The sequence below is a fragment of the Bos indicus genome, chromosome 4 (genome assembly GCF_029378745.1).
Source record: "Bos indicus isolate NIAB-ARS_2022 breed Sahiwal x Tharparkar chromosome 4, NIAB-ARS_B.indTharparkar_mat_pri_1.0, whole genome shotgun sequence".
NCBI classification, from domain to species: Eukaryota; Metazoa; Chordata; class Mammalia; order Artiodactyla; family Bovidae; genus Bos; species Bos indicus.
Genome location: NC_091763.1, coordinates 47,471,781 through 47,490,626, shown reverse-complemented (window position 1 = coordinate 47,490,626; position 18,846 = coordinate 47,471,781). Strand labels below are relative to the sequence as shown.

General features: G+C 35.9%; 1 protein-coding gene across 1 annotated transcript in view; it reads left to right on the top strand.

Moving 5' to 3' along the window:
• The window catches only part of SYPL1 (synaptophysin like 1), a 29,349-nt gene extending 13,668 nt beyond the window's left edge, over positions 1-15,681 (top strand). Inside the window, exons 2-5 of the mRNA XM_019958668.2 lie at positions 5,628-5,749; positions 6,970-7,177; positions 11,538-11,726; positions 14,273-15,681. Of these exons, the coding sequence (XP_019814227.2) occupies positions 5,628-5,749; positions 6,970-7,177; positions 11,538-11,726; positions 14,273-14,401 (648 nt within the window). The 3' untranslated portion in view covers positions 14,402-15,681. The remainder of the gene's footprint in view (positions 1-5,627; positions 5,750-6,969; positions 7,178-11,537; positions 11,727-14,272) is intronic.
• Positions 15,682-18,846: the final 3,165 nt, after the last annotated feature.

Below are 18,846 nucleotides of genomic sequence, written 5' to 3'. Positions count from 1 at the left end.
ACCAGATACCATGGTCTTCGTTTTCTGAATGTTGAGCTTTAAGCCAACTTTTTCACTTTCCTCTTTCACTTTTATCAAGAGGCTTTTTAGTTCCTCTTCACTTTCTGCCACAAGTACTGTATATTTTGTCTGCTTTCTTGTTGCTTCCCCTCTCCCCATATTCTGATATTATAAACAATATTACTGTGAACGTTCTTATGCTTGTCATGTAGTATGGATGAGCAAGAGTCTGTCCTAGATCTGTATGCTAGTAATACTAATCATTTGTATCATTTTTACAAATACTTTCTTTTAGTTTGTAGTATCCCCCAAAGCAGATGATTCAAGGGAGTGAGAAATGAAGACAAAAATTGTAGTCTCTTTATTACCTAATCTCAGAAAGGACATCTCATTCCTTCTACCATATTCTGTTCACTAGAAGCAAGTCACTGTTATATCCACATTTAAGTGGGGTAGGTGGGGATTAATCTCTACCTCCTGAGGGGAGGAGTATCAAGGAGTTTGTGGATGTATCTTTAAAACCACCATTCTTCTTTCCTTAGTGCCCTATAAAGCCAGCTCTGTTAGATACAGTTTGTCTCTACACACAAGTCTGCTTCTGGCCTCTTTAAGTTGTGTGTGTCTTGTTTCTTTTTTCTAATTCAAAATATGGATATATCCCCAGGACTCATTTCCTGGCCTTGTGTTCTTACTGTATATTCATATATATTTATGCTGAAATAGTATTCTTCTTTCTTAACTTTTTAACTCTTAACTAAAGATACCAAACTGTGTGTGGACATTATACCAGACTCTTCATATATACAAATAAATTCCTTTTCATATATCTTTCTTCATGGAAAAAAAATTCCATGGATAGTTATGATCCTGATTATGGGTGGCCTGATTCAAGGCCCTGGATTAATCCATGGGAGGCATTATGTCAGTGTTCAACAGTATAGGATAGGTTTTGATACCAGACTTACACTGAATTCCATCTATTTGCTAGATGTGTGTAACCTTGAGCAAAACAATGCCTGCTCTCTTTGAGTTTAAATTGTAGAGAAAAATGGACAAACAAATAATGAAGTGCTGTCAGGCACTGTTCATTACAATGGAGGAAAAATAGATCAGTACAAATAGAACTGATTGCATGGAGTGGGACGGGCAGTGTTTTTTAACATAATGTGGTTAGGAAAAGGCTTTTCTGATAAGGTCACATTGGAACAGGGAGCTGTGAAGTAGGAAGCTAAGCATGTGTTCCAAGCAGAGGGAATAGTCAATACAAAGGTTCTGAAGGAGTTTATTCCATGTCTTTAAAGAATAACAGGGAGAACATTTGTGTAAAGAGGTTTGGCAGGGGAAAAAGCAGCTACATGAGATCGAAAGTATTAAAGGAGGAAAGGATCTTGTAGATCATTATATAAACATTGTATTTGGAGAGAACTCAAGCCAATGGAGAGTTTTGAGCAGATGATAAAGTTTTCTGCCTTTTATTTTTAAAAGATGGCCTGGCTGATGTGGAAAATAGATTGAAGAAGAGGCAGAGACTGAAGTAGAGGATCGACTTAGAAGACTGTTAGCATATAAGTCAGCAAGAAGTAATAGTGGCTTAGATGAGGATGTTGTGATAATGGTGGGAAAAGTTAACAAGTTCTGAATATATTTCATAAATAGAGCCATCAGCATTTGCTGAAGGATTGAGCTCTTGGTTACTACACTATATCTTGGGTTTTTGTTTGTTTTGTTTTGTAGAAAATTCATGAGGTACAAATAGAAAAAGAAATTATCTTTTGTCATCTTTTCAGAGGTGACCACTTAAAATTTTGATGCATATCCTTTTTAGTTTTTGTTATGTGTATGTGCACAGATATAAACTCATGCACAATGCATTGTTTAAACAAACTTTATATGTAATGAACCTTTTTCTCTATCATTAGATATTGCCCATCATTTTAATGACTGCATGCTATTCCCTTTCGGGAATGAATTACAGTTTATTTGACTCCCTGTCAATATTTAGGATGCTTTCAGGTTTTTCCCTGTTTGAATAGCATTTGAGAAAGCATCAGTACATTTCTTTAAGCATATGTATGATAAGAAAAACAAATCTCCAACTACTTTCTGAGACCTGGAAATAGCCACAAGTGAGGCCTCATAAGCTCATGAAATAACATTTCTGCTTATAGTTTCTTGGCTTTATAGTTACCCTCGGGTTTCAATTTATCCGCTTTTGATTTTGATACTAATAGATAAGACTTCCTTTGGATTTCATACTAATATTTAGTGGGTACACTGTAATAGGAGCAAATGTGTTGTTATATGGGCTGTTATACTAATTTCTATATTATACTCAGGAAAATAAAATCACATCTGTTGAGAGGTTGCAGCAGCTGCTGCTGCTAAGTTGCTTCAGTCATGTCCAACTCTGTGGGACCCCATAGATGGCAGCCCAACAGGCTCCCCCGTCCCTGGGATTCTCCAGGCAAGAACACTGGAGTGGGTTGCCATTTCCTTCTCCAATGCATGAAAGTGAAGTGAAGTAGCTCAGTTGTGTCTGACTCTTCGTGACCTCACAGACTGAAGCCTACCAGGCCCCTCCGTCCATGGGATTTTCCGGGCAAGAGTCTGGAGTGGGTTGCCATGTCCTTCTCAGCATGTGCTACTATATGCTAAATACTATATTGAGTCTTAAATTCAACCTTCACAATAACTTTATGCAGTAAATACTATTACTACTGCCTTTTTCCTTTTTTTTTTTTTTAACATTTTAGAAAACTGATGCTTGGTAGGGTGAAGGCAGTATAAAATCTGGGTTAAAAACAAACTCTAAAGCCAGACTGCCCACATTTGAATCTTGACTTAGCAGTTATTAGCTATGTAACCTTGGGAAGTTACTAACTTCTTCATGCTTCTTTTCTTTTTTAATGAACTTTACTTTTCTTGTTATGAGTACAAAATAATGACACAGTTAAAGTGTTTGTCACATTATGACAATCTGGATTCTCATCTTCCTGTCACAGCAAGGAATATAGTTTCCCCCCAATATCCTAAACTATTTCTAAGGACCTCACACTTGCTTTGCCTTGCTTTGTTGAATTCTTCCTTTCTGCTAGCATGGCTAACATGGCCAGCTTCTTTTCTCATTATTAAAATTTTTTTACCTAAGTCTACAAATAGTAAATGCTGGAGAGGGTGTAGAGAAAAGGGAACCTTCTTACACTGTTGGTAGGAATATAAATTGGTGCAGCCATTATGGAAAACAGTATGGAGGTTTCCCAATAAACAAAAACTAGAGTTGGTGTATGATCCAGCAATCTCATTCCTGGGTATATATCTGGATAAACTATAATTCAAAAAGATGCATGTACCCTTGTCTTCACAGTAGCACTATTCATAATAGCCAAGACATGAAAACAACCTAAATATCCATCAACAGATAAATGGATAAAGAAGACATGGTATAAACATACAATGGAACACTACTCAGCCATAAAAAAGAATGAGATGCCATTAACAGTAACATGGATAGACAGATCTAAAGATTGTCATACTGAGTGAAGTAAGTCAGACAGAGAGAGACAAATATCATATGATGTAATTTATATGTGGACTCTAAAATATGACACAAATGAACATATCTATGAAACAAACAGATTCAGAGAGAATAGACTTGTATTTGCTGAGGGAGGAAAGGGAGTCTGGAGTTAGTAGTTGCAAAGTACTACACACAGAATGGGTAAACAAGGTTCTATCATATAGCACAGGTAACTAAAATCAATATTCTGTGATAACCCATAATGGAAAATATTAAGAAAAAAATATATATATAAAATTTATATATATAACTGAGTCACTTTGCTGTAAAGCAGAAATTAATTGTAAATCAACTATATCTCAAGTTAAAACAAGTTTTTTTAAATTCCTTATCTTGAAAGTATGGTCCCCAGTTTCCAGAATGTGATTAGTAAGTATTATTTCTCATTCAAGGAACTAAGTTTCCCTGGAGATAATATACTGGCTGAATCCACAATTAAGGCAGGAAATGTACAAACTTATCCTGAAATATTGTGTCCAGAAAACAAACTATCAAAAACTGTAAGGGTCAAGGGGGAAAAAAAGGAAAGCCACTTGAGACTGCTGCTGCTGCTAAGTCACTTCAGTCATGTCCAACTCTGTGCGACCCCATGGACTGCAGCCCACCAGGCTCCTCTGTCCATGGGATTTTCCAGGCAAGAGTACTGGAGTGGGTCACCATTGCCTTCTCCCCCACTTGAGACTACCATTAGCTAAATACAAGACAATTTGAGTATTAAAAAAATAAAGGCAAACAGATGGAAAACATAAAATATATTAAACCTAATTTACAATAATGCTAAAAATAATCCAATTGTTAAATCTGGAAGATACTAAGAAACTAGTTTGCTATTCTAAAAATTGGTAAAGAAAAATAAAGAACCAAGCATTTATACTGTTGCCTCCTATGAACCATACCTCAGGTTAACCAAAATGGATATGTGACAAAGTTCTACACAGGAGAATTCCAGGTAATAAACAAAGAAATGACAGAATGCTACATTTCCCAACCTCTAATAAAATAATGGAACCAAGTCATGACCATCAATAGCTGCTAAAACCACTAGAGGAAAGTCTAATGGAGAAATTAAAGGATAGCTCAGGCTGACAATACCTGAACCCACTAATTCATCTTAACATCATAACGAGAGTCAACTAAAAATTGGCATTCACACAAATAAACAAGACAAAACAAGTGATGAAAACACAAACCAGAGTTTAATCTAGCCTCTTTAGAAAATACAGATAGAGGAATTATGCCACACAACACCATGTGGGAATCTCTGTAAGACAAATGGCCTAGTTTCTTCAGTAATAAATGAGAAGTGTGGGGCTATGGAGAGAAACCCATGACTTAACAAATTTTATATTAAATGTAATGTGCAGACTCTGAAAAAAATACTTAGGATTAAAAAATATGAATCAGCTTGGGAAATTTGAACTCATGACTTGCTATTAAGAAATCATTGGGACTTCTGCCTGGTGGTCCAGTGGTTAAGAATCTGCCTTGTAATGTAGGGGCAAGGTTCAATCCCTGGTCAGGGAACTAAGATCCCACACGTCACAGAGCAACTAAGCCAGCAGGCCACAACTACTGAAGCCCACATGCCACAAGAGAATCCGTTCACTGCAATGAAAGATTCCACATGATGTGACTAAGACCTGACGTAGCCAAATAACAAATGAAAGGAAAGAAAGGAAGTATTAGTTGTCATGGAGTGATAATGGTATCATGGTTTTGGGGTGGGATGAAGGGTCTGTTGTTTCAGAGACAAACCAAAGCAGTCATAGAAGAAATTATATAAACAGTGTACATAGGAAGGTAACAGACACAATAAGGTCTACCTGTGTTCATAATTTAAGTTGGTGACTAGTGCATGAAGCTGGGAGGTCAGAGAGGTTGCGGATACATTTTAAAATATTTTTCACCGTCTTCATTTGTAAATAAGAATTCAAAGAATGTTAGTGAGCCAATTTTTAATAGCATTAATAGTCACTGTAATTAAGATTTTAATGAGCTATGTTTGGGTAGAGTAATGCTTCTTTCTTTTCTTTCTTTGGTCTTTATGTAGATTGCTTCTATCTTTGCTTTTGCTACCTGTGGAGGTTTTAAGGGCAAAACAGAAATTCAAGTGTCTTGTACTACAGGTCCTGAGAATAAAACGATTACAGCTGCTTTTGGTTATCCATTCAGGTAAGTTTGTTTTTGTGGTTTAACACCTCTTTCCACTCATTAAGATTTCCCAACAACTTATCGATCTTGGGAGTTAGACATTTTTAATTTCATGCTCATTTGTAAGTAGTGATCATTGCTACTGAAAGTATGGTGTGTGGACCAGTGCCTATCTGCAGACTGTTTTCCTGAACTGTGATGAAATAAATACAGAAAATGACAGTAAGCATTCAGAAACTTCCATATGACATTGCCTTGACACTCTTATTCTGTCATCCCACAGTGGATTGGAAATTTCAAAACAAGACTGCTCTGTCACCTTAGTTTGAGAAGCCATGTTATAGAAGCAAGCACAGCTTATGAAAAATACAACTTTTTCATGTATTTGAAGTTACTAGTGTGTAATGTATAGCTTTAAGACATGTGCCTATATAAAGTGAAGAGTTCCTATGTTTCTTTCAGCAGCATAAAACTTTATTTTCTGAATATTTATGGCTATTTTGTTCTGTTTGACCTCAGGATTCATTAAATGTTTACTCCATCTGTCCTATGTTTAAGTGAGGGTATGAATCTTTCTCCACTTACTGACTACTTAATTCTCTAGACTCAGTTTTTCTGTTCAGTGAATTTAAACCATTTAAGGTTGCTTTGATGATTAAATAAAATCTTACATTAAAAATATGTCAGATAGCAAGTGCTTGGTAATCAGTCTTTGCCTCTCCATCTCTTAGTCCTTCTCTTATAAAGTTCCTATATAAGGAACTGTTATAGCATCTTTAGTGATAAGTGCTTTTGTGATTTATGGATAGGGAAAATTAAAGACTTTGTAGAGTTAGCCAATTAATGAGAGTTAAAATGTGAATCATTATAATTGACTGTCCTGGTGCTAGTCACACAGACTCTGCCTCCTAGAATGGAATATAATTTCTCAAATTGTAAACCATTTTGTAACAGTGCTCTTAATCTGCAAAGTGTTTGTTACAGGAAGATAGTATATGGGTGTGAAAGTGTTTAATTCAGTCTTTATTCAATCTATCATAAACCAAGTATAGGTGTAATATATGATTTATATACTTATGAAAATTTTAATTTACTTAAATATTTGAAATTTTCACTTTTTTTTTAAAGGAAAGTGTTTTAATATATTTGGGGAGTATATTTTACTTAAATATTCTGCCTATGTGTTTCTGTTAGAAGAGTCCAAGTAGTTCATAAATTTGTTTGTCCCTTTTTTTTAATAGGTTGAATGAAGCATCATTTCAGGCACCTCAAGGTGGAAATGTCTGTGGTGTAGATTGGAAAAATTATGTCCTTATTGGAGATTACTCCTCTTCTGCGCAGTTCTATGTCACTTTTGCAGTCTTTGTCTTCCTGTACTGCATTGCTGCTCTTCTGCTGTATGTTGGTTACACGAACCTGTATCGTGATAGTCGAAAGCTTACCATGACTGTAAGTAATCACTTTCTTTTTATACAAAAATAATTTATGTAGGTATATATTATATTTGAATTTAAATATGGATTTTCTTATACTGGGAAAAAAGACTCTTGGCATAAACCAGTTTCAACATGTCTTGACTTCTGCCACAAGTTTATGCTTGCTCTTGTCATGTTTAACCCAATTCTTGTAGCCTGTTTGCAACACTTCCTCTGTACTCCTTATACAGAGAGAGGTTTGTTTGTTTGTATCTAACTCTTTTAACCTGGCAAGAACTCGAATATATGACAAAGCATATTAGGTTGCAAATAGCAGGGAAATTAAGTAGAAATTAACGTGTTTGATTTGAAGAATTGCTAACAATGCTAGTAGTCTCATAACTGTTTTCCTGTTTCTTATCTTTTTTCTCTTTTCTCAGAGATACCCCCTTAATGCCTGACACCTGGTCTATGTTCTTAAATTCTTTAATTTAAAATCTGACCAAGGTAATTCTATAAAAATTATAGAATTTGGCATTAGTGGCATTCATGAGCTAATTCTGAATCTTTAAAATGGCAACAAAGGATTTGAATTTGAAATCCTAATACCTTCTTTGGCCTCAGGGTCTACTGAGCTAGAAATAAAAATAATCTCTGAGATTTAGTTAGTAGAATTCCCTTAGATTATTGGTGGCAAATCCAGACATAAACTGTAGTTTTAAAGTGGACCTCTACTACCGAAGAATAACTACAAAGTCAGTATTGGTATTACTGATTTGAAGGGACAACAGAGATGTTTTCGTGATACTGGTCATTTATATCCTAAGAAAACAGTAACTATTCACATCTGCTTATTATTTGTGAAGTTACTTTAAAGGATAGGCCAAATTATTAAATAACAGGTTTTATTTATTTTTAATTTTTGCTGCCTGGACCATAAGAATGCAAATGGTAAGTAAGTAATAAAACAGTATTTTATCCATCATATTTATTCCATGTCATGTATCTGAGAAGAAATTCTCAAACCTGATATTTTCATAAAACATTTCTTGGTTGTTAAGTGACTTTCAAAGGGTAGACATCAGCCATTTTAATTTGCAGTACTTAACAGAAATTTCATGTTAGTAATCTGTAACTTCTGTGGACTTTTCAAGCCTTATTTATATTTTGTTAAAGTTCTTTATAAATTCTAAGTGAAGATGTTTCTTGCCATCTTGTCATTATCCCAACAAATTTTAAGTTAAATCTTATAAAAGCAATGAACCTTTTATTTCTCTTATTTTGTTCATTAAGCCTTAAAAATATGACAGTTTTTAAAGCAGCATTCAAATCTACTTTGGAGGAGGCTTTTTTTCTGCCTAATAAAACTATAAAACTGATCTAGTTGCATCATTCAGAAAAGTCAAAAATAATTTTCCACCTCAGAGTGATCATATAGAGAAATAATAATGGTCCTATAGAGACATAATCTAGAATTAGTTCCATAAGTGGTTTTTTGTTGATACAGTGTATGATGGATACTTCTTATTTGTAAAAGTCCAGCCTCTAAATTAAATTTTGGATTTTACTTTAACCATATAAATATAAAAAAATTTTTTTTGTGATACCTAAATTTTTAACTATAGCCAAATGAATTTTTTTTTTAAGTACCATTTGTTAATGACGGTATGCTCTTTCATCGGTGTTCTCAATTCTTTGCTGAGCTGTCTCTAGGAGAATTTCAGTTATGACATTTTAAAATCAACTTTAGTTTTTAAGTAAATTCAGCATGTTTTTATGTTAAATAGCCAGAGCTTAAGGGTTCTAGGCTGTGTGGAAGATCAGAAATACCATAAAACGAAACCAAGCAAAGATAGGGTATCCCAAATCCTAAAGTTCTGTTATGAGTTATATCCTTCTTACTGGTAGCACTAGGGCTGCCACAGGCATGTTGTGCATTGCATAATTCCAGGTGGCATCATTCATGTAAAACTAGCTAGAGTCCTGAGTCACATGGACTGTCTTCAGAGGCCCGCATTTCTCCCACTTCCCCTCATCCTAAGATTACTTCATGCATCATTGTCAGAAAAGAACCTGCTTTTGAAATATAAAAATGTCATTCATAAGCCATTAATAGCTTGGACATAAAAAGCATAATCAGGAAAAAAAATTGTGTTTTTTTGATTAGGAATTTGGAAGGAAGAAACCTTAAAATTAAGATTTGACATCTATTGGTCAAAGTGATGAACTTTAGCCCAGAGAGAATTTAACATGTGATAATCTCATACTAATTATCAGCTCTTTCTAGCAAGTGCTTAGGAAACGTTTGCCACAGCACAAAATATAGCTGAGTACAGCAGCAAAAAGGGGAGTAATCCCACAGTGCAAAATACTTAATGTTTCTATTCTTTTCTCTTTGATATACATTTTTTAAAGAGGACCAGTAGCAGTGGAGAACTTAAATGCAAATACTGTGACACCATGCTTGTAAAATTAGTCATTGTTTCAGTTCTCTAATGCAAGGCGTTGATTCAGTGCCAGCTTGACCAGGTAGACAAGCTATATATAGCAGTTTCTGTATCTCATATGTGATCACTGGTATTTATCTGACATAAATGACTAAAAGCTCATTGGCAAAAGTAATTTAAAACTAACCAGATTTATTAAAAAAAAAAAAAAAAATTCTGTGATAAGCTCCAAAACCCATTTCTGAGCTTGGAGAGATTTTTGCTACAGATAGTGAGAACTCATAGTCTTGAGCACACCTGAATGCTCAGATTACATCGTTCAGTTCAGTTCAGTCGCTCAGTCGTGTCCAACTCTTTGCAACCCCATGAATTGCAGCACGCCAGGCCTCCCTGTCCATCGCTAACTCCCGGAGTTCACCCAAACTCATGTCCATCGAGTCGGTGATGCCATCCAGCCATCTCAACCTCTGTTGTCCCCTTCTCCTTCTGCCTCCAATCCCTCCCAGCATCAGAGTCTTTTCCAATGAGTCAACTCTTTACATGAGGTAGCCAAAGTATTGGAGTTGCAGCTTTAGCATCAGTCCTTCCAATGAACACCCAGGACTGATCTCCTTTATAATGGACTGGTTGGATCTCCTTGCAGTCCAAGGGACTCTCAAGAGTCTTCTCCAACACCACAGTTCAAAAGCATCAATTCTTTGGTGTTCAGCTTTCTTCACAGTCCAACTCTCACATCCATACATGACCACTGGAAAAACCATAGCCTTGACTAGACGGACCTTTGTTGGCAAAGTAATGTCTCTGCTTTTTAATATGCTATCTAGGTTGGTCATAACTTTCCTTCCAAGGAGTAAGAGTCTTTTAATTTCATAGCTGCAGTCACCATCTGCAGTGATTTTGGAGCCGAAAAAATAAATTCTGACACTATTTCCACTGTTTGCCCATCTATTTCCCATGAAGTGACAAATCTTACATTGTTCCACTTTTTTTGTTAATTCAAAGGAAGATCAAAGGAGATGGAAACTTATACTTTATACTATCCAAATACATACTTTAAAAAAGTGTTACTTAGATTTTTATAGCCAGTATTAGTCGACAGAGTTCTAGTTCCCCAGCAGATTAGATTAGGGAGAGTAAATTTTTTTCTTATTAGTTCAATAAGAAATTATCCAAAATATTAAAAATTCACTCCTATTCTTGACCTGTAATAAGTAGCAAACACTTTAGTAGAAAACTGGTAGTGACAGGGTGTTTTGAGAGAGATTTTATTGTTGTTGTTCTTAATATAATGAGCATTCTTAAACTTTTGTAGTCACGTATTTAAAAAGAGACAAGTCATCCTGGATGTGTGCTTTTCACCATCTCACTATTCATATCATAGAGCATTAGATTTAACTAAAGTTAGAGGTTTGCCAGAACAATATGAGAAAGCAGGGGAGGATAAGGGAATTGAGAGTATATGTAAGAGATTATAATGAAGAACCTTAAGAGTCTAAATAGAAGGAAATGGAGATCAGATTGTAGATCTCAGTGGGGTCAAAGGACTTTTAAGGTTGGGGTGCCAAAGAGAATGAGCTAGAAAGAGAGGTGATATTTGAGAGGGGTGATTAAAACAGAGATTATGGAGTTATACAGTTATTGGTGATAACAGAGTCTGATATATGATCCCAAGAGGGAGAGGGTTAGTTAGATAAGGTTATGATGACGGCTTTATTAAACTTTGATTTCTCCATGTAAAAATCTTAGACCCTTCAGAAGATGACTGGTGTAGCTCAGGCACTGGCCTGGCAATAGTAAACAGCAGTGTTTGCTATGTTGATTGTGGCCTTTTTTTATAAAGTATGTCATTTCTCAGGACTGAGAGTTCAACATGATTTCCTTGCTGGTGGATTTGAAATTTTGTATCTTTAAGTATTCATTATTAATTCACACCTATTTTTTCTTTAGGACTTTGTAATTACTATTGTTGTGACTTTTTTGTGGTTGGTGAGCACTTCAGCCTGGGCTAAAGCTCTTACAGACATTAAAGCAGCTACTGGTTCCAGTATTGTCCAGGAACTTAAGACTTGTAATGTTCAAGGAGTGATGTGCCAGTTTGTCTCTGTGACTAGTATGGGATCCCTAAACGTGTCTGTGGTGAGTATGCAGTGTTTATAAAATATTTTATTTCACTTACTAGAAAAACCTTACAGTGATTTAAGAAAACAATAGTTTTAATAAATCCCTGGATGAATATATTGATTTTATCTTTACCAAGCTTATCAGAATCCTAGTTGTCATATAGTCTTTATAACAGCAAAAAAAAGTTTGTGAAGAAAATTATTACTTGTAAACAAGGTTAGACAAGATCATGGTTACGTCTTTATTAAGATTAACTAGGCAAGACTTTGACCCTAAAGGCGCTGCTGCTGGTGCTGCTAAGTCACTTCAGTCGTGTCCGACTCTGTGTGACCCCATAGACGGCAGCCCACCAGGCTCGCCCGTCCCTGGGATTCTCTAGGCAAAAACACTGGAGTGGGTTGCCATTTCCTTCTCCAATGCATGAAAGTGAAAAGTGAAAGTGAAGTCACTCAGTCGTGTCCGACTCTTAGCGACCCCGTGGACTGCAGCCTACCAGGCTCCTCTGTCCATGGGATTTTCCAGGCAAGAGTACTGGAGTGGGTTGCTATTGCCTTCTCTGCTAAAGGCACTAATATAAAATTTATTAAGACTGTGTGCTAAGGTCATTACACATATGTCAATTCTGAGAGGAATGTGGGAAGTGGTGTTATTATCTTCATTTACAACTGGGAAAGAATATAGCTTGTATGTTAAATCACTCAAGGTGACAGGGCTAGTAAGTTGGCAAAGCCAAGGTTTGAACCAGATCTGACTTCTGTTGTTGCTGTTTAGTCCCTAAGTCATGTCCGACTCTTTGTGACCCCATGAACTGTCCTCTGTCCATGGATATTAGCCCTTTCTCTGCTTTGCTCTGGGTCTCTGAAAATAGAACTTTCATAGTTCCTTCAGTTCAGTTCAGTTCAGTCGCTTAGTCGTGTCCCACTCTTTGCTACCCCATGAATCGCAGCACGCCAGGCCTCCCTGTCCATCACCAACTCCCGGAGTTCACTCAGACTCAGGTCCATCGAGTCAGTGATGCCATCCAGCCATCTCATCCTCTGTCGTCCCCTTCTTCTCCTGCCCCCAATCCCTCCCAGGATCAGGGTCTTTCCCAATGAGTCAACTCTTCGCATGAGGTGGCCAAAGTACTGGAGTTTCAGCTTTAGCATCATTCCTTCCAAAGAAATCCCAGGACCGATCTCCTTTAGGATGGACTGGTTGGATCTCCTTGCAGTCCAAGGGACTCTCAAGAGTCTTCTCCAACACCACAGTTCAAAAGCATCAGTTCTTCGGCACTTAGGTTTCTTCACAGTCCAACTCTTACATCCATACATGGTCATAGTTCCTTAAATAATCCTAAAATTTTGGCCTCTAAATTTAAATATTATTTTGTCTGGTATTTTATCCAAATACAGATATATTATTAATATAATGAGGGTATTATTTTTAAGGAGATTTCATGTCTTTTCAAGAAAGTATTTTTCAAGTGGATAAAGTTGGTCTTGCCGTATAAAGCAATTTGGCCAAATTTTTGTTTTAAAAGTCTTTTTTTTTTTTTTGCATATATATTGACGGTGAGCTGAGATAATTTCAGAAGTGTTTTTATACCCAAATAATACAAAAAGATAGAAGAAGGCAGTTTGGGGCTTCCCGGTAGCTCATTGGTAAAGAGCCCACCTGCAGGTGCAGGAGACTCAGGTTCTCTCCTTGGGTTGGGAACATCCCCTGGGAGGAGGAAATGGTAACCCACTCCAGTATTCTTGCCTGGGAAATTCCATGGACAGAGGAGCGTGGCGGGCTACAGTCCATGGGGTGGCGAAACTTGACTTAACGACTAAACAACAACAGCACAAATATGATAGTACCTAAGCTTTTTACCCTACTCTTACCTCATAGGTCACTACTATTCTTGTATTTCTTTTTTTTAAATACTGTGAAAATAGGATATCTGCAGTTCCTTCATCTCTGAGACTTTGAACTTTCAGATTTGTACCTGGGAAGGCTGATTTCCTTTAGGTTGATTAATACAGGATGTGACGTAAGGTTTTCTTCTAAGACTCCTTTTCTCTTGTGGCTGCAGCTGTGGAAGCAGAGGTGAATGTAGGAGGGGGATGAAGTAGGGAAGTAGGAAAAGGTGCACAAAGGATGTTCATAACCATTCAGATGGGAGAAAAGTAAAACCCCTCCTAGTGAAGGAACCATGGATCCCAGTTGTTCTCTTCACCTAGAACCACCAAGGTCTAAATATAAAGTAATAAAAGGAAGGTCTTATTTACTTTTCTCAAACAAATTTAATTCCTTTTTTAAATTGGTAATAATGCACATGTAGAAATAAGATATGTTTTAGTCACGATTTGATATGTTACAGATTTAGAGATTTCACTGGGAATAAGTCATTATATATCTAAATAGGGCATTGAAATACAGAGTATTCCGTTTTTATTCCACTTGATGTATCGTTCAGACTTCAAATGAAATGATAGTATATGGCCTGGAAATATTAAATATTTATAGGAAAACTAAGATAGGTATGAAATTTTAATAGTATACTAGATTTGCATGTTTGTTTTTCTCTTTCTTAGATCTTTGGCTTTCTGAATATGATACTTTGGGGAGGAAATGCATGGTTTGTGTATAAGGAGACCAGCTTTCACAGTCCATCAAACACTTCTACTTCTCAAGGAGGTATTCCTCCTCCAACTGGAATATAATTGAAGGGAGAAGTACACTGTATGAAATAAATGTCTGTACTATGACCTGTTGCCAACACCTTGAGAAGCATTTTTTGTTTCTAATAAAAGTAATGGCTTTTTCAGTAAATTGGTGGGTTTAAAATTTTGCTGCTTTTTTACATAAAGCTTATGCCTTTCCTAGGAATTTAAGATGTAAATGTATTCTCACATGTGAATTTGAAAATTCAGGGGCCTATTATGAGATGATACACATTTTTAAATGAACGGTAATTTCTTCACTAAGTTGTTTTCCTTCCAAAGTGTTTACACCTTAAGCCTTAACATATATCTTCACTCAGAAAAGAGTTTTATTGTCATATCATAATAGGAAGAAAATCTCTTTTGGAATATTACACTACTGTAAGTTTGTACAGATCATATTCCTAAGATGTGTCTTTGTTTAAGAAAGTTTTGATTACATAAATCATATTTAGAAAAAACAGTTAACAGTTTATATCTGAACACTGTTTATATGTTATGAAAAATGCTTAATTACAAAGGCTGATGTATGTTTTATTTCTGTTTTTCTAAATGACCTACAGTACTTGGTAGGTGTACTAAAATTGTTTGGGGAGTGGGGTTTAGAGACTTCTAATAGATGTATAGTTAATTTGGTAATTCTCTCGCATGAGGTGTAAGCTTCCATATGCTGGTTATTTAATAGATTTGCTACATAAGTAAAACATGGTTCACCTAGATAGTTTGATATGTATGGGCATTACTCCTAGTAGTATTTGTTTGTTGTCTTTTGTTGCTTATGCTCCTTCCGTGCAGGCTGAGACCTAATCTCCTGCAAGTACAGTAAAATAATTTACCTATTTTTGCAGACCCTATTCATAGGATAAAAAAAATTAAGATTGCCTTTTACTTTTGAAACATTTATATTCGATGAAGTTGCTGTCTTGAGTTTAGTATTGATATTGTGAAAATGAATGCAATTTGGATTTCACATTTCTTAATGTTTGTTCTTATTTCACAAATGGATAATTAAGGAATTATGCGTCATAAAGAAGGAACCTAAGTGAGCTATATTATGGGTGTGCTGTCTTTGCTCACACATTTGGGTAGCTTCTGGAATATAGGACTTATTCACGTTTTGCTTCCTAATCTTTCTGTTGTACAGGGCCAGATCTCCTCTTAGCCACTTGATTGTTTTTATGTGAAGCACATCTTACTATCGCCTTATTTTGGTTGCTTTTGTTCACAAGAATTGTTAATATGAGAATGTGTATCCACCTTAATAAAGAAGTTAAAATAAAGAGTGCACTGATTGTTATATTATAAAGAAACTTTCATCTTAAAGGCATGAGCAGTATAAAATAGAATTGATTTACAAAGCAAGAAATAGAATATTACAGTAGGTTTTTTTGTTTGTTTAATGTTTGGCAAGGAATAAAAAATGCTTTGGACACCCTGGTTCTATTTTTCTTTCAATATCATTTTAAAATGCTCATTTGTAACTTTCAGGTTGAGTTTTACTGATAAACCTTTTCTAATTGACTGTCCAGTTGGCAGCAAAGATTCTTAATTAAAAGTGTATGCTCTGGAGCCAAACTCCCTGAATTTGAATCTTGGCTTCACCACCTACTAGCTCATTGTTGGCTCAGTCTTGTTTGATCTTTGCGACCCCCTGCCAGGCACCTCTGTCAATGGGATTATCCCAGCAAGAATACTGGAGTAGGTTGCCATTTCCTATTCCAGGGGATCTTTCCAACCCAGGGATTGAACCCCCCTGTCTTGCAGCTCCAGCATTGGCAGGCAGATTCTTTACCTTTAGGCAATTTACTTACCTCTATGTGCCCCCGTTTGCTTATCTGAAAAATGAGAATAAGAATGCTGACCTCAAAGAGTTTTAAGTTAATGGCATTAAATGTTAATAAATAATGAGATCATAGATCTAGGAAAAAGTCCATTCTGTTGCCTTTCACTCTCTGATTTTGAGTAAGTGTTACAGGGTTAAGACTTTTAGGATAATTTCCAGGACAGAGGTTGCAAAGAATTTTTTGTAAATAGCATTATTACCAATGTTTTTGTGAATTGAAGTCACTTGAATAAAGATATGCTATAAATGTTAAGGTCACTTGCTTGCTATATACTTTGTTTCATGTTTAATTAAAAAATTTAAAATCATGTAGCATTTAAGATAAGTATGGGCTTTGCCGGTGGCTCAGAGGGTAAAGAATCTGCCTGCAGCACTGGAGACCTGGGTTCGATCCCTAGGTTGGGTCAGGAAGATCTCCTGGAGAAGGGAATGGCAACCCACTCCAACATACTTACCTGGAAAATATTGTGAACAGAGGAGCCTGGCTGGCTAAGGTCCACGGGGTTGCAAAGAGTCTGACATAACTGAGTGGCTAACACTTTTTAAGATAAGCATAAGAAATAGTATAGAACCAAGTGTCCACCACTAAGGAAAACAAATATTAACATTTTGTTTTATTTATGTCAGATTTGGTTTTGTCTTTTTAAGGAAATAAAGCATTATAGAGACAGCCTTTTCTTGCTGAAGTAGATTTTTCTTTTCACTATTACAGATAGCACTGAAATATTTTTGCAAAATACGTGAAGGCTTCTCTAGGATATACCACTAGAAGTAGAATAGTTGGCATGTGAAGTATTCACATTTCATTTGTAACTTAGGTAGTAAACAGTTGTTCAGTAAGGTGCGAGTATGGTGTCAGTTTAGTTTCCCACTAACAATATGTAAGAGTCCCTGTTGCCTGTATTCTTGCCTTTGCTTGATGCTTGATGTTATTGGATTGTTGCCATTCTAATGGGTTTGCGATGGTGTCTGATATTTTTGAATTTGTATTTCTCAGATTGCGATTGAGGTTGGTTGTCCTTTCCTGTGTTTATTGGTCACTTCGGTTTGCCCTGCTCTGTATTGCCTATTCATATCCTTGGCCAATTTTTCTATTTTGTCTTTTTCCTGTTGATGTGAGGTGCTCTTTATTCTGGATACCAATCCTTTGACATTATGTAGATTGCAACTGTCTTCTTCTTCTCCATAGCTTGTATTTTACTTTGTGATTTGTCGTACAAAAGTTTGTCTTAATACTGACTTAACTGTCTTCGTGGTTTGTGCTTTTTGTGTCTTAAAAAGTCCTTCTCACTACCATAAAGATATTCACCCCTCTTTTCTTCAGAATATGTTAGTTTTGTTTTTCACTTTTAGGTCTTTAAACCATTGGGAGTATACTTTTGTATATAGTATAAGGTAGGGATCTAATTTTTATTTTTTAAATACTCCCAATTTTCATGGTATGTATTTAAAAGTTCATCTTTTGTTCCCTCTGTCGTATATCATTTCTGTATTATTTGTAGTTCTTTACATTCTATACCAATCCATATCAGCTCTATCACCCTTTAATTATGTAACTTTACAGAAAGAATTGCCATCTGAGAGGATTAGTGCCAAAGCACCATCATTGTTATTCACAGTGGTCTTGGCTGTCTTGAGCCCTGTACCCTTTCATATAAATTTTAGGATGAGCTGGTCAAGTTCCTAAAAACCTTTGGGGTTTCAGTTGAAAAGAATTGCATTGAATTTATATATCAGTTTTGGAGAATTGTCGTATTTATAAAATATATTTATGAGCATGATGTATGTCTCCTTTTATGTCCTTCAATAAAGTTATAATTTTCTGCATAAAGATTTAGATTGACATTTGTATCTTGTAGCTCTGGTTACTATTGTACATAGTAACACTTATGTTCTAAGTTAAATTGTAATTTTTATTGCTGGTATACAAGATTTCTCTATTATTTATTGACTTTATTCATTTTTCTACAAGGCAGTCTTTCTAAACCATGTATGTGTGTGTGTGTGTATATATATGCTCAGTTGCTAAGTCTTGTCTGACTCCTGCGATCCAATGGACTGTAGCCTGCCAGGCTCCTCTGTCTGGAATTTTCCTGGCAAAAATACTGGATCAGGTTGCCATTTCCTGCTCCAGGGATCTTCCCTACCCAGGGATTGAACCTATGTCTCTTGCATCCCCTGCATTGACAGGCAAGTTCTTTTACCCCTCACCACCTCTTAACTTCTTAGTAATTTTAATAATTTGTAGGTTCCTCTACTTTTTATATAGATAATTATATCATCTGCAAACTGGTAGTTTTGTTTTTTCATTATGTTTGGAAATTAGAGTAAATCTTTATTATCTTTAATTATAGTTACGTTATACTTGTCATTGGAGTCTATGAAAAATAGAAAATATGTTTATTTGAAAATACAGTAGCTGCCATTTTGCTTCACTATAGTAAACAACCACAGATTTATACCACCTTGTATATTGGTCATTCTGCTAAGTCACTTCAGTCGTGTCCGACTCTGTGCGACCCCATAGACGGCAGCCCACCAGGCTCCCCTGTCCCTGGGATTCTCCAGGCAAGAACACTGGAGTGGGTTGCCATTTCCTTCT